The 17,007-nt window shown below is 37.5% G+C and overlaps 1 protein-coding gene across 2 annotated transcripts in view; it reads left to right on the top strand.

Annotated features, from left to right (window-relative positions):
• Nucleotides 1-17,007, top strand: part of LOC136852456 (uncharacterized) — an 83,303-nt gene that overhangs the window by 13,309 nt on the left and 52,987 nt on the right. For both annotated transcript variants that reach the window (XM_067127087.1, XM_067127088.1), the window contains exons 8-21: nucleotides 1,079-1,247; nucleotides 2,461-2,533; nucleotides 3,149-3,304; nucleotides 3,773-3,937; nucleotides 4,392-4,538; nucleotides 5,912-6,074; nucleotides 7,537-7,829; nucleotides 8,584-8,766; nucleotides 9,545-9,709; nucleotides 11,005-11,159; nucleotides 11,745-11,901; nucleotides 13,130-13,233; nucleotides 14,215-14,435; nucleotides 15,819-15,956. In XM_067127087.1, the coding sequence (XP_066983188.1) occupies nucleotides 1,079-1,247; nucleotides 2,461-2,533; nucleotides 3,149-3,304; nucleotides 3,773-3,937; nucleotides 4,392-4,538; nucleotides 5,912-6,074; nucleotides 7,537-7,829; nucleotides 8,584-8,766; nucleotides 9,545-9,709; nucleotides 11,005-11,159; nucleotides 11,745-11,901; nucleotides 13,130-13,233; nucleotides 14,215-14,435; nucleotides 15,819-15,956 (2,289 nt within the window). The remainder of the gene's footprint in view (nucleotides 1-1,078; nucleotides 1,248-2,460; nucleotides 2,534-3,148; nucleotides 3,305-3,772; nucleotides 3,938-4,391; nucleotides 4,539-5,911; nucleotides 6,075-7,536; nucleotides 7,830-8,583; nucleotides 8,767-9,544; nucleotides 9,710-11,004; nucleotides 11,160-11,744; nucleotides 11,902-13,129; nucleotides 13,234-14,214; nucleotides 14,436-15,818; nucleotides 15,957-17,007) is intronic.

Genomic DNA, 17,007 nt, shown 5'->3' with positions numbered 1-17,007 from the left:
ATATCAAGAAAATGGAAGAAATCCAAGCTAACAACTTAGTCCTAACAACTGCTGTGGTTGCAATGAAACCTCCAAAAAATAATAATAATAATAATAATAATAATAATAATAATAATAAAATTATTGAGAATGATAATGCTATCAGGGGACGATGACAAATCCTGCTCGCCATCATTGATATCGCTGAAGCCTTGTATGGGTATTAAAGGCCAAGAGAGACAAGGTCTAGCCAATTGGATGTCGTTGCCTCTGCCTGGAGTAACTATGTAGGCGATGACATATCTTCGAGGTACATGCTCATTGCGGCAATTCACCTGCTGATGCAATAAGGAAGTAGACAAAGCTCCACCTACATGGGATATTTGGGGAAAGTGAGCAAACCTTCCCTTTCTCTTGGTCTTGGGTGCTAATATCAATTAGTGAATATGCCATCGCCAAGTGGGCAGAGCCACAGTGAAGAGACGTTTTCCCCATATGTAAACTTCTCTTCACTGTGGGTGGAGTTTATGACGTCATAGGTTAACGTCATTATTGTGTTCAAAACCCTTACCTGCGATTTTGATGGCTCTGGCATAGGAAACCCACTTTTACTCTGGTAAGTACCAGAACTATTGAACTTAGGTAGTAAATAACACTTGCAATAATTAGGTAGGGTTATAAAATATACACTTGCCAACTTTCACCTTTATCCGATGCTTTGATAAAAAGGTGTTGCCGAAAAACCGTGTTTCATCGGCTCTGAATCCCTTAGTAGTGTTATGTATACCTATGAAGAAGGAAATAATATGCATCATCGTACTAAGATCCCTCCTATTCTGCTATTCCATCTTCCTCTAGATTCTGTAAGTCTCAACCTGAGGGAATAATATGCTAACCCACATTCAGATTCTCCTTGTATTTTCTTATTTTTCAGTTCCTTCTCATGAAGTACAATGAGGGTTTCATGAATACCAAACTGAATATCTTGAGCAAAACGTGTCTTCCGTTAAATCACGCAGCAAAATTGAGCAGAAACAGTCGATTAGATTTAGAATGTTTCTTCTCTTCATCTCTCTCTTATTTTCCTCCCCACCTGAAGACGCCGCAAGCAATGCCTCCGGCGTGCTGAAAGAAATGTGCTCCTCCGGCGGGGACGGGAGACTGACGTCCAACCTCCTGCAGAAATTCGTCCACTTTACCCACGCCCTGGCACGGTCTACTTCCCCTACCCTGCCTTACCTCACTGCTACCTGCCCTATACCCATAAGGTAAGGGGTGGGGTTTTCCGCTAATGTGTTCGTTATGGCCTCTCTCTGCTTTCCCTGGGGTGGGAGTCTGGGTGGGTGGGGATGGTGGGGTCTTGGCGGGGTGAGGGGTGGGGGTGACCTTGACTTGACCTGTCTGCCTGGCTCTCTTTTTTTATGTCATAACTTTCGTATTACATAATATACAGCAGACTCCATATTTGGTGCATGTATCCCGTAGGTGGGTAGAGCCGTCAGTGCGCCTCATGCCGTGCACTGTAGGCATTACTTAAGGTTCTTTGCAGCGTCCCTTCGGCCCCTAGCTGCAACACCTTTCACTCCTTTTTACTGTACCTCCGCTCATATTCTCTTTCTTCCCTCTTACTTTCCACCCTCCCCTAACAATTGATTCATAGTGCAACTGCGAGGTTTCCCTCCTGTTACTCCTTTGCATCCTTTTTACTGTCAGTTTCCGTTTCAGCGCTGAATGACCTCATAGGTCTCAGTGCTTGGCCTTTGGCTTAAATTCTATATTCTGTTTTATTCTATCCATATTTGCTGTGCATACGCCACCAATGAAGACAAGGTCAAGGTCAAACTTAAGGTCGGAGGTACAATAGAATTAGTGTTTTTGAAAATAATATGATTTTGTTTTGAAGTCAAATTAATCTTTATAATGTATCTCTTGTCTTATGGAGAAAGATTCATGAATTCTGAAAACGTGTTCACTAGCGGATCGGGGGGCTGGAACCACCTGGGCACGTGCCCCCCATGAAAAATAATGACAAAATAATAATATTGAAGATTTAGATAATAATACCATAAATAAGAAATGTAAAAATGGGGAAAAATAAAATATCTATTACAGAAATAATAATAGAATTGAGAGTATATATATATATATATATATATATATATATATATATATATATATATATATATATATATATATATATATATATATATATATATATATATATGAAAATTGGTGGCCCCCATGAAATTTTTCTGGACCCGCTAGTGAACGTACTGATCAAGATACGGATGAATATGGACTTAAAATCGTCATCCTGGTTTTTGAAAAGGGTCAGACACCTTTACTTCACATCCCGAAAGATAGCTGTCCTTTCAGTTACCATATTCTTGTAGTTGTATCCTCCCTTGACTTCAATTCATATTCCCAATAATTAAATTTTTCAGTATCTTTCAAGATAACCGGATCATTCTTTGCCAACAGAAGAATGGTATCTTTAGCAGCGGCTATTGTGGCCGGTCCAAGGGCTCTCGATTTCTTCGTCACTCAATTGGCCGTAAGAAAAACTGTTCTTTTCATGATTTATTTTTATTATTATTATTAGAACTGTATTAATACTAAAACTGCATTGTAATTAAATCTGCGCTTTTTGTTAGAACTGTTCACTTATTAACATTGTTTTACTTTTTTAAAAGAATTTTACAAAATAGGAACTGTTCATCGTATGAAACTGTTTACATAAAATTGGTTAATTTGACTAAAACTGTTACTTTTATATACCAGGCGATTATATGAAAACTATTGATTTAAATGAAATAGTTACTTTCATAAAATGAAAATTTCATTCAACTCATTTAATTGCAAATGTAACTTTTATATAAATTCAGTTTATGTGTATGTATATCTTTCATAACATGACGTAGACTGTATGATGTACACGTGCACTCACACAAATATAAGTATATGAATTATTTATCAAAACTTACTTTTCAATGAATTCAAATGATTGAAACTTAGTGTATGCTTACTTCATTTGCATTTGCAATTTGCATAGATTCTAATCAGTCTGTACGTTCATAAATTTCAGATATTTAATATAATTTTTGGTCTTTCTTATTTATTTTCTGTCATATTGCTCATCCCGCAATCATTCCACTTCTCTCTGAGACAGGAATTCTCTCGACTGCCGGAAAATCCGATCAAATATGGCGAGGAATTCTTATTTACGCTGGCACTTCGAAGCCTGGTGAACCCCAAACACCCGTCAGCCCACGCCCTTCCCCCTGATTACTTCACCAGAAGGGAGAACCAGATGGTTTATGAAGAGGTAAAGGCGTCGGTGACAAGGCTTAGTCCTGTAGAAATTCTGAGGGGGGGGGCGGCCAAGTCCTAAGACTGCAGTATGGTGTATCATTGCTTGAGAGTTTCCGATTGTATCTGAATGGTGTTCTTTAAGACAAGAATGTTTCTGTGAAAGTTCTGTTCCAAGATTCACCGTCTTCGAAAATTTTGCAAGGAAAATGTGTACAAATTAAGACATTTATCTACAGTGGTCTTGTGTGGGACTGATGTTACTCATAAGTTTTAAGATTTAATGATACAGTGTCATTTGCTTTTTTGGTAGGTTCCAAAGTTTTCACATTACTATGATTAAAGAAAACCCTATTCATAGGTTTTTAAGACCCAATGATATATATTTATTCGTATTTTTTTGGTAGGACCCAAAGCCTTCGCGTAACTGTCATTGAAGAAATTCCTTCCCTCGAAATATTTATGTACATTTTCCATCACCCAGGTCATAGATTACCTTTTGGAGCAAGACCCTCCTGCTGTAGCAGGAGTAGCCACCTTGCTAGAGGGTCTGAAAGAGGGCGCTCCTCAGCTCTTCGAGAGGCTTCTGGAAAAGAGCTTACCATTCCTTTCCCCAGCCGAGGCCTGTGAAGAAGGTCGTCACGCTGAGGTAAGTTGCAGCCATTGTTGAGGATTCTAATGAGGTGTCTTCTGTTGCCAGAGGGAAAGTCTGTGACGTGTGATCTGGCACTTGATGATAAGTATGGCCATCCCCGCATGAACGGGCTGAAGGATTAGCTAGCTAGCTACTCGGATGACCTGAAATGTGCGCTGAATATTCAAGATATCTTGGTATTCTACCATTTAGTTTAAAGAATGCTACATTTTCTTTTCCTTTATGCAGATAATTGTTTAGAAAAAGCACTCATTATTAGAGTATTGTAGAGGGAATTAGCATCACAATATCATGCCTAAGACAAAAACCCTGGAAGTTTCAAGCTTTTTATCAATGTACGAGCAACTCCAGCCACAAAACAATGCACGGAAAGCTGTGATAGAAGACACCAAAATCAGGCTACAAAGCAAAGATAAAAAAGAAAGCTCTAACTTTACCTTCGTTTCAGGCCGTGAGGGTCCTTCGCGTGACGAGTGGGCTGAGCTCCCGCCCTTACGGCTACGTGGCGTCCTTGCGTCCGTGCTTCGCTACGGAGGACGTCGGAGTGGCCGTGGCTGCCATGGATTCTTTGACGCTAGTGGACTGCGATATTCAGGTTCGTTTGTGGAAGTTCGTCGTCTTCCAGCAATTTCAGTGAATTATATTCAGGGTTTGTTGTGAGTAATCTGTACGTTTTAAGGGATTCATTTTCCGGGTATGATCGGCATGACTTCACGAGTCTATTGAAGGGCATGGTTCAGTGTCATTAAGCAACTAAAGTAACCTATTCTGAAAGACATTGCGTCGATTGACTGATCTTTCTAAACTTGCGTAGACATTGCATTAAAGAATTAGTAAAGGTCCTCGTTGTGTTGACTAACTAGCAACACTATACCATTCACACCCGAGTCTTTTACTTGGTTATTCCACTCAGTATAAATTATAGTTACAGACCTTTTTCGTTGATCATCTTCGTCAAAGGGATTCTTAATTGCTTAGATGTAAAACCTGAGGCAACCGTTATTTTAGTGCACTGTGAATTTAATTGTTATTTCTTCAAAGAAAAATAAATAAGTCTGAAAATAATTCTTGAAATATGGTACATATAGCTGAAGGATTTTCTGGCGACAAATATCAAGGGTTAACTCTAGTCTAGATCAGCAGCTTAATATTGGCTAGTACGAGTATGCAGCAGTTGTTCAGGCCGCATCAGTTTCAATTATAAAAGTAGTGATTTTCAGTTGTTCACTTTTCTACTGAACAACTTTGGCGTTTCACATAAATGGCATTACATTTCAACAGTATTTCAAAATGTTCCTTGCTGATTTTAACTAGTCTCCCAAATAGGATGTGAAAATGAAATGAAAATCATGGTTACACCAGCATATTCAACTGATTCTTAAGATTTTTAAGCCTAGTATTGATAAGCCCTAAGAGTTAGAACAGCTTATTCTCAAGACTATCAGAAGTCCAGATTTAACCAACACGCTCTTGAGATTCCAGCAAAAGTCAAGGTTATGCCAATTTATTCTTGAAACTCTATCTAAAATTAAGGTACTGTATTAAGATACTCTTGAAACTACAAAGTTTAGGCTATAAACCAACCTATTCTTGAATCTCTGTCCAAAAAATTTGGTTACATACCAACCAATTCTTGAAACTCAGTCTAAAGTTTGTGTTGTATACCAACCTACTCTTGAAGCTATCTGAAGTTCAGGTTATATACCAGCGTAGCTTGAGCCTCTATCTAAAGTTTGGATTATATACCAACCTACTCTTGAAACTCTATCTAGAGCTTAGATTACATACCAGCATAGTCTTGAGCCTCTCGCAAAAGTTTGGTTTATATACTAACCTACCCTTGAAACTCTATCTGAAGTTTGGGTTATATACCAACATAACTTGAGCCTCTATCAGTAGCCAAGGTTATTCCAACAAAGCTTTGAGACTGAACAATGTTGTGCTTCTCTTTCCACTTTCTAAAACCAGGGAGTAACCGAACTGCAGAAACTAGGACTAGCGAGTCCTTCGGATCCTGAAATCAGGATCGCTGCCTACAGGGGACTCGTTCATTGCTTGCCCGAACAGCCGGGCCTGCTGGAGGTTGTAACAGATGCCCTTGACCCAAGCCACGACGTTTTCTCCACTCAAGGTCAGGATCTATCTCGCGTCCCTTTTTGTAGATAGGTTTTGAAACAGAGATGTATTGGAATTCTTCATCATATTATGTATAATGCTATATTATAATTTTTTAAGATGTTCTATAGAATGAGCTCCGTAGTGGGGTAGTGCCGTCAGTGCGCCTTACGTGGTGCACTGTAGGCATTACTTAAGGTTCTTTGCAGCGTTTCTTCAGCCCCTAGCTGCAGCCTCTTGCATTCCTTTTACTGTACCTCCGTTCATATTCTCTTTCTTCCATCTGACTTTCCACCCTCTCTAACAATTGTTCCATAGTGCAACTGCGAGGTTTTCCTCCCGTTACACCTTTCAAACCTTCTTACTGTCAATTTCCTTTTCAGCGTTGAATGACCTCATAGGTCCCAGTGCTTGACCTTTGGCCTCAGTTCTAAATGAAGGCCTTTCTTTTTTGTTAGCATTTTTTTTGTTTTCTTATTGTGCTTTCGAGTGCTTTCGAGTCATGATCATACTGGACAGGAAAAAAGACGTAAATAATTTGTTTGAATCATCAGAATGTGGTGTCCTAAACATCGTCTTCAAAGCCTGCTGCTTAATTTTATGTAAAATTGGGAAAATTTCGACAACAAAAAATTATCCATCTAAATATCTATCTGTATATACATACATATATATACACACATACACACACATATAAAATATATATCTATATATACATATATATATATATATATATATATATATATATATATATATATATATATATTATTTGTGTTCAGGTCGTGCATAATATGGTAATTCATACTGTTTAATATCTAAAAAAAACACGATAGAAAATACGATGCTTTAGAGGCAAACCTTGAAAAAATGAATGTGTATACATTTCACGATGAATGACGAATAAACAATTTACGTGAATTTTCAAATGTGATTATTTATGCGAAAATGCGTGGCTAAATATTCATAAAGAATAATAAAACAATCTATTTTATTTTGAGGTCAAGATTGTTTGAAACAAGGTCAAGGTCAAGATTGTTTTAAACTAGGTCAAGGTCAAGATTGTTTTTAAAAAAGTCAGGGTCAAGATTGTTTTAAACAAGTTCAAGGTCAAGATTGTTTTAAAAAAGGTCAGGGTCAAGATTGTTTTAAACAAGTAGTAAATAATGACTAGGACATCATTGCTCTCATTATCACTTTCACTATCATCATGAATATCCGCCAATTCCCCGTAGGGGAGTAGTGCCATCAGTGCACCTCGTGCGGTGCACTGTAGGCATTACTTAAGGTTCTTTGCAGCACGCACTCGGCCCATAGCTGCAACCCCTTTCGTTACCTTTACTCTACCTCCTTTCACATTCTCTTTCTTCCATCTTACTTTCCACCCTCACCTAACAATTGATTCATAGTGATGAATGACCTCACAGGTCCCAAATGCTTGGCCTTAAATCTATATTCAATTCAATTCAATTATCCTTCAGTTGGATCCTACGTCTGGAGCCACGTTCAGACTGTCTTGAACTCTGACGACCCGAGTCAGTTCGCGCTGAAGGACCTGCTCCTAGGATCTGAGGTCATCGCAGGGTCCCGCGACCCCGTGTGGTATGACCCCAGGCAGCATTCTCGCCACCTGTCTCACACCGTAGACATCGACTCTCGGTCGTCTCTCTCCTTTTCCTTCGATCTCATCTGGGGAAGGTACTCCCCGGCTCCGAGGTCCGTCTACGTGAAGGTAGCTCTCCATCACGTTGGAGAAACTCACGACATTGGGCAGGTATGATGTTTGGGTCTTTGTATGTTTGTGTTTACACACACACACACACACACACACGCAAGTGTTGGAACAGCTGTGGTTTTGTGTTCCCAGTAAATGGAACAGAGTGAATCTTTGTATCTTATCCACCAGCTACACTTGGAAGAACATAGAAGATTTAGCAGGTATTGTGAAACTAATAAAAAAGTTGATCAACAACCAAAAAGCCATCGAATTCAACAAAATCTGCATACAAAAAAACTTTGCCCCTAAAAGCACATATATATATATATATATATATATATATATATATATATATATATATATATATATATATATATATATATATATATATATATATATATATATATATATATATATATATATATATATATATATATATATATATATATATATATATTGTGTCTATGTAAATGCATGTACAGTATTCATGTACCAGTGCATATAGGTATAGAGATTTAGATAGGTAGATAGATAGACAGATAGATAGATAGATAAAGACAGACATACAGGCAGACAAACACCGTGCTTGTACTCTTACGCCAATTAGCTCTTAAACCGAAAAGCTCCCAGTTCACTGGAATTGTTCTGCATATTCTCCGTTGCAGACATTCATGTATCAATACATAAACTCAGGGAAATATGAATACCTCAATTGTGAGCTAGAATTTCCAATAAAAATAAGAAAAACCCATGAATATAAACATTCAGAAATTTAAACTTACTGAAAGAACACACGTGAATTCATCTCCAGGTCATGGTGAGAGTGACGGCCCTCGAGAGCATGGTCCTGAATCTCCCCGGCGTGAAGAACCTGATCGATTCTGCCGCTCACATGGCTCGGGACCTCTGGGACAAGGCCTCGAGCTTCGTGAAGGAAACCTTCAGGACGAAGAGGGAGATCACGCACGTTCAGATCGCCGAATTCATCGATCACGTAAGGCAGAGGTTTCCAACTTTTTCTCACTCTCGTCCCCCTTCAATGAATGGCACATTCTCTCTGCCCCCCCGCCCCCTTCCTTCCTTAATTAAATACTGTAATCAGTACAATTTTCATATCTGCAAAACGTTACTTTCGTTATCTTTTATAATTGTTCAATAATTAATTCCTTAATATAGAATTTGAAATAGTTTATATATTCAGACAACTAAATTTCGTATTTATATCTGAAATATTTTCTCAGTATTTTGAAATTCTGAATTCCATCATGGTTAATGGTTTTCAGATGTAATTATCCCCTTCATCAAGCATTTGGGCCCCCCCCCCTTGGCAGCCCTTCGAGGCCCCCAAGGGGGGCGCGCCCCACAGGTTGGAAACCACTGACGTAAGGAATGATCTTAATATACATCATTCCTTTCAGAAATAGTTTTTGTTTTTTGATTTGTATGCTGTTCCGATATCGAGAGGGACTTTTAGCCATTGGAGTGAATATCGCATCGTTTCTTCTGGTTAACTAACCATAAAATTGCCTCTCATATTTACCGATCTTTCTGGAAATGTGTTTTCGATGGTCCTCTTCTACAAACTTTTGCTTTTGTTTCACTTTTAAATCATCTTAAAAGATTCCTTTGCTTCTCCTAAAGAAACAAGGATTTATTTGTTTATTTGTCGCTCATTATCAACATTCACAATTACACATATTCTTACGGAAGGAGCCACGAGTCTGACCATGAACTTACCTAGCAATAACAAAGGAAAACTGTCTCCACCGAAGGTAATGTCGAGGATTCCTGCAGAATATCGCTCAGGGGCGTCCAGCATTGAAGTGTCTCTGAGTCTCGTGGGCAACCACGCCCTCCACGTCAGGCTGTCAGACCTCCAGAACAGGTCCTTGCTGAATGACTTGGGGAGAGCCCTTCAGGAGCCCATAGAAGCCACGGTGAGTTGAAGTTCATTCTAAGCTAAAAATACAAGTATGAGGTATATGCTCTCTCATGTCTATGCTTATGTAGACATACTTAGGAAGTCATTGTTTTATGTATTTTATCCGTTTGTATACGTGCATGAATACAAATATATTTGTATGCACACATGTAGGTGTATTACTTGTGATAAAGAATTTGTGATGTGATATAAAATTTCAACCGAATATATGGCCACGAGGGAAGTGAAACAAAGCAGTGCAAGATCTTTTTCCCTTTACTTTAAGACATTGTCAAATGAACTACAGACAACAGAAAAAGACATTACCATGTTTATAAAACCATTTTATGAATAAAGGAGAGACCAGGGACATTAGGAAGATTTACTGATAATCTTCCATTTCTCTTAAATTTCCTTCGGAATGTTACAAAGTTGGTGAGGTATTTTGGTATTCTTCTCATGCTTTAGACGCCCATCACAATAATGCTGTTAAAACTGAGGATAAATGAATCATTTCAGAATACCCTTTGTTTGATTTATTTCAGCAACTTCGAGTTCATCAAATAATTTTAAAGAATATTCAAATTAGGTATAATGTTCTTACAACACCACTATGAAAAGCAGTTTATTAGAACAGCTTTCAGCAGAAATACAGTATAGCTTACAAAATCCCATTATGGACCATTTTATTTGGGCCAGACAAGTAAGGAATGAAATGTCAGATTAGTCCTATCATAATACCAGTAACAAATGAAAATAATATTAAACACAAGCCAAGGCCTACATGCCTACAACTTCATTCTGCACTAGATGTTCGAAGGAGATTTGAAAGAGAAATAAAGAATATCAGTAATTCTTGTTAATGTACCTAGACTCTCCCTAGTTAATCCACTCCACTGGTCAATTCAGAACAGTTGTTCTTCATATGAAGACCTACCTGTAGAGTAATGATTTTTGTAGGCAAAACTGTTTTATATTAAATTAATCTTAGTTATTTTTTTGTAGAAAAGAATCTTATTTGTAAGCTTCCTTTTTTGTTGTTGGTACTTTGCTTAAAATTCCTTGAAGTAAAAGTGAAAGATCTTGCATTTCAAAGCTTTACTTTTCTCATGGCCATATACTCAGTTTACATATGCACATATATTTGTCATTGCTTTACATAGAGGTAACACTTTTGTTTTGCTAGCAATGAACTAGGTACCTGATAGTCAGTAAACCAAAGAGGGTATACCAGGGTTTCAGGCTGATATGGGTCTGTGACCTCATCTTAAAGAACACTTTAGGCTAAACGCAATTTTGATTTTCTTACAGCTTCTGGGCCTAATGCCCATGATAGACAACACATTCTCCATGGCGACCCTTTCCGGAGTGCCCATCAACCTGGGAGTTAGTGGAGTCCTTGGGAGTAACTCTGCCTTGATGTACATGATGGCAGGCGACGCTGGAATGATAAAGTTCCTGGCTAGGTGAGGAGAAGTGATTCCATTCTTTCTGTACTTTAGATTCGAATCATCTTCCTTTTGCCTTGGTGGTTGAACGGTCAGCGCACACATATCTCAAATATATTCTTAAGTATAGTTTATCACAGAAGGGCCACCAACAGCGTGTCAAAACCCCCATGCACTGTGCTACTCTCCCAGTCTTACTTGAACTATCGAGCTTCCTGGAAATTAAGGCCCTTCCTTTCCAGATCCCCGTGACACGATCCATTGAGCGCTTTCGAGGTCATTCTCACTTGTTTCCTGCTACCACGTCTGAATTATATCTTCTGTTCATCAACCCTGTCATACTTCATTCTTTCCACATGAACAGTCCATCTTAGAACACTGATATATCCTTTCTCCTATGCTAAACTCTTTAAACACTTCTTCCTTTTATATACATATATACGTATATATATACATACATATATACATATATATATGTATACACACACACACACACACACACATACACATATATATATATATATATATATATATATATATATATATATATATATATATTATGTGTGCATGTGTCATGTATACATACATAATCGCCATTTTCAGCGGTGGCTTAGGACTGAAGACTCAGATAACCACCGGAAGATCCAGGGGTCAAGGTCAAATCTGGGGCCAGGAAACGCGCCAGACCCGCCCGCTGGCGCTGACGAGTTACGACTTCTGGTCTCTGGATTTGCCCTTCAGCGCCTCCTACGAGCGTAAGGTAGGTCGTCCGAGATTTTTACTCGTCGTGGCAAAAGTTTTTAAAATGTTGCTCGATCCTTCTAATAGAAATGGACTGAAATCAAAACAAATCCTTTATTTCTATATAAAAAAAAAAGAGATACTGATACCTTAATTGACTGGAAAAAACAAATCCTTTATTTCTCGGCTAGCACTCTGCACGGCCCGCGTTCGAATCTCCGGCCGGCCAATGAAGAATTAGAGGGATTTATTTCTGGTGATAGAAATTCATTTCTCGCTATAATGTGGTTCGGATTCCACAATAAGCTGTAGGTCCCGTTGCTAAGTAACCAATTGGTTCTTAACCACGTAAAATAAGTCTAATCCTTCCGGCCAGCCCTAGGAGAACTGTTAATCAGCTCAGTGGTCTGGTTAAACTAGGGTATACTATTTTTTAGTTCTTTAAAAAAAACAGATACTGATACCTTATTTTCGAGATTAGAAAATAGCGAAAATGTTGATTAAAAAAAAGAGAGAGATGTCGAAATATTGGCAATAGTCGTGTTTTTTTCGTTTTTGTTTTATCTAAAGCCTCACAATTCAGGCAAGGATATCATCTATAAAGTATTTTACTGAAGACCCAAAAATGAGATTTGTAAGAGATGTGCGCATCTATTGAATTAAAGCTCTCTGAAAGACTAGTGTTAGAGAAACTGCATTACTCAGGGCATATGAAAAAAAAACCAAAGGATTTAATTTGTTCACTTTCCATTGCGTAATGTTTTGCAACAAACTGCATCTAGCTAACCTCAGCTCTGTCGAAGTTTTAATATGACTCTTCCATGAAATAAGCTGGAAGGTTATGGCAATGATTTATTCGCTGTATATCAGGTCCACAATAATATTCAATGCTATTCTTGTTGATTTTATAAAAAAAAAGACTGAAGATGAACCCAGGATAGGGTTCGAAAGCTTTTGTAACATTTTTATAAAATCAACAAGAATTCCATTGAATATTATTGTGGACCTGATATACAGCACATCCCGTTCTCGATCTAGAGGAGAAAGACCTAAATGATTTATTTGCTCACACAAGGAAAGCATTTTACATCACACAACCTTTCCGCCGAAGTTGCAGTGACCTTCAAGTTCCTACAATTCTCTTGGAATTGCTTCAATTCATCCTCTTTCCTTTAAAATCCACCCTAGTTCTCGTGTATTTGTACCGCCCTCCATCACTTTGGCAATGTTGCCAATTTTTCTCTCAGGGAGACGACACCACTTTCACCATCCGGAACGCTGAGAACTGGGATGGGAGGTTCTGGCAACACAGGCGGGAAACGAACATAGCTGGCCAAGATGCGATAATAAGGTAGGTTCTGATAAGATGAGTTCTTGAGGATCAGTTCTCTGTATTGATCTTATTCTTTCTTAACTCACAATTATCCTGATTTGTGCATAATGATTACTATCCAGCGGGGATTTCATTTCCTTGTAAATAGAACAACAGTGCTTAAAAATTATATAACAGTTTTTTTTATAGATCTTTGAGTGAATATTATTCGATTTTCTGTAACCCAATAAAATTGATTAGTTGGATGTTCAAGTTACTTATGTCTGATGTCCTATAGCAAGTGTACTGAAATATCAAGAAATGAATAAAAAAAAAGGTTAAAATAAGAGTCTGGTTACCTGTGTGTCTCTTGAGTAATTTTTCCTGTAGGAAGCAGTTTTTAGTTGCTGCCTTTAAATAGATATGATAGCTTACATAGTATATGATTTTATGATTCAAATCAATGAGTGTATTTACAAGTTTTTAAAGTACCCTCTTTAATGACGTGTCTATACTTTAGTACTTACTCCCAACAAATATTTATTTTCTGCGCAGATAACAAATTGTGTATAATGCAAGCTTGACATAATCTTATCAATCAACCAGCCCTCGTCAACAGAAAGTTTATCACTTTTCCGTAAAACGTCTCATACCTCATGCACCATACACCCCGTAGGGGGGTGGGTAGTTCCATCAGTGCACCTCACGTGGTGCACTGTAGGCATTACTTAAGGTTCTTTACAGCGTCCCTTCGACCCCTAGCTGCAACCCCTTTCATTCCTTTTCCTGTACCTCCGTACATGTCCTCTTTCTTCCATCTTGCTATCCACCCTCTCCTAACAATTGTTTCATAGCGCAACTGCTTTGAGGTTTTCCTCCTGTTACACCTTTCAAACCGCCTTTACTCAGTTTTCCTTTCCAGCGCTGAATGACCTCATAGGTCCCAGCGCTCGGCATCAGGCCTAAATCTCATATTCCAATTCCGATTCTAATTCCATACACCGTACTTCATCCACCCAGGGTAACCCAGTCCTGCGTGGCCACGGGGGAGCCTTTGGAAGTCTGCCTGGACGTCCCTGATATGGGGGATCCCGGAGGAGGCGAGGGGGCTGAGCCTCTCGCAGGGCAAGAGCTATCTGAAGCCTTGCCTGCTGGGTGGCTGAAACCGCAGTCTTTCTCTGTCTACCTGAAGAACGGCGCTCCAGGGGAGCCGGTGATCCTCAGCCTGTCGTCACCCAGTTGTGAGTAGGAGAGTCGGTTGGGCTCTTTACAAGTTGATGACACGTTTGGCTGTTTATTTGGTCGGTATTTGTACAGAGTTATTTTTTTTTTTTTTTTTTGCTATTTTGTTTTGCACATCGTATGTTTTTTTTTTCTTAAATTTTAAGGCCATTTTGTCTTGTTGGATATGAATATGTATTGGGCCTCGTCGGCAATAATAATAATAATAATAATAATAATAATAATAATAATAATAATAATAATAATAATAATAATAATAATAATAATCGTCATCACCATCATCATCATCATCATCGTCCACAATAATAATAATAATAATAATAATAATAATAATAATAATAATAATAATAATAATAATAATAATAATAATAAAAGTTTTGAAATTTGGAATTTACTTTGCATTTCTTCCTTTCCTCACCAAATAATCCTTTCAGCAAGGCTTAATAATGCTACATAAAGCACTGTTAAGTCCTGTGCTTCCATGAGTTCTCATACATCTGCAAAACACTGCCTCAGGTTTTTGGGGAAGTGGGCAAACACTAATAAGCTAACTAAATTTCACGATTAGGAAATCAGTGAACGTTAGTGTTATCTGAAGACCAAAATTTATTCAAGATCTTTTTTTAGTAGATACGGCAAACTCGAAGATTCAAGTTTCTTCAGAACTAAGGGTTCTACTTATCAGTTTATCTTTTTTATCGTTCCAACGTAATGTAATTTAAAGGAACCTTCTTACAATAAAAGCTGAATTATAGTCATAATTGTTTTACATTCAACAAGAGATGTACTCATTTGGTAAGCAGTATACAATAAAAAAAAAACGGTCATTACCAAATTTAACAAAATCAAGAATGTTTTCCTAGTGCTTATCTGGGCAGATTATAAATCTTGGTTCGTTGTAAGTTTTGGAGGGCTTAGAAGGTAAGAGTAGGGAGACTGGTCTGGCACTGTTGCGTAGTCTTTCTCTTCTTTAGATTTTTAATGATCTAAAGATTACATTTAAACGCACGGATATCACAAAATGTGATTTTTTTTTTCTTTTTGGTGAGAAAACCAGTGTCTGTTTCTGAGGGATCGTGAAATTTTGTCTATTTTTATGAGGCAATTCCTTATATGATTAAGGGTTAAAATGTTTTTGTTGTAAATTCTTGACATAATAATTAATAAAATGGAAAATGTATAAATGAGAAATATTAATCTTGAGTCATCTTCAGGGACAAAGCTGGGAAAATCTATGCTTAGTTTTATTTTATTTATATTATATTGTAAACCTGTCTCTGTTATTATTATTATTATTATTATTATTATTATTATTATTATTATTATTATTATTATTATTATTATTATTATTATTATTATTTATGTTTTTACTTTCCAACTAGCCGCTGGGTCTTGGATGAGGAGGGCCGTTATAGAGGTGGCAGGAGAGAAATATGAAGGGAGTCTCGTCCTGCAGTACAACCCGACGCCTTCATTCGCGCTCACGGCTAATTCACCCAAGCACGTTTACCTTCTCAAAGGTAATGAACGTTTTCTTTTTGAAGATAATAGCGATACTGATATTAAGGCACCAGTTAACTATGATTTACGAACTTCACTGACTCTCTTGAAATATAACCATCATTCCTAGTGAGTCTGCTTACTGTCACCAAGGTCTAGAGAATACGTGTATTCCTTAGACCTTGACTGGCACTGAATCCAAGATTAGTTTTTGATCTTAAAGGTGAAAATGAACTCTGGCTAATGGTTAATCTTTACTTTTTCTATGCTCGAGGTTTCGGTTTTGACATAATGTCAACGAAGATAAATTGTAGATAGATTCATATCATTCTTTTTTTGTTGGGCATTTTTTAAGGACAATAATGTGAAAAAACCAGTCAGAATTTGATCTTAATCAGTGGAAGTAGGAAAATAATCATCATATTGAAATCTGGTTTTTGTGGACTGTGGCATTGTATCGATATGACATAATCATGGTTTCAATATTGGATAAATCTATGCAATGGTAATAGACTTGAATATACCGATAGAGATGGTTATGATTACGATGAAAATTATAATATATAGTTAAGCTAATAGCTACAAAAACTTTGGGAACATAGTGTTGTGGACATGGGAAACAGACAAGGGGGGAACTGAAGAAATAAAGACCAGTGGGATTGTAGAATAGTATCACCTCCTTCTGTGCTTTATATTCCAGATAACATATTTTTACACAAGCCACTATTCCTTTCTCGAATTGTTTCACTTCCTTCTGTGCTTTATATTCCAGATAACATATTTTTACACAAGCCACTATTCCTTTCTCGAATTGTTTCACTTCCTTCTGTGCTTTATAATCCTGATAACAGATTTTTACACAAGCCACTATTCCTTTCTCGAATTGTTTCACTTCCTTCTGTGCTTTATAATCCCGATAACATATTTTTATACAAGACACTATTCCTTTCTCGAATTGTTTCACTTCCTTCTGTGCTTTATAATCCTGATAACATATTTTTACACAAGCCACTATTCCTTTCTCGAATTGTTTCACTTCCTTCTGTGCTTTATAATCCTGATAACATGTTT

This window comes from Macrobrachium rosenbergii, chromosome 25, assembly GCF_040412425.1.
Source record: "Macrobrachium rosenbergii isolate ZJJX-2024 chromosome 25, ASM4041242v1, whole genome shotgun sequence".
NCBI lineage: Eukaryota > Metazoa > Arthropoda > Malacostraca > Decapoda > Palaemonidae > Macrobrachium > Macrobrachium rosenbergii.
Note: the sequence above shows the minus strand (reverse complement) of the source record. Positions and strands in the feature narration are given on the sequence as shown.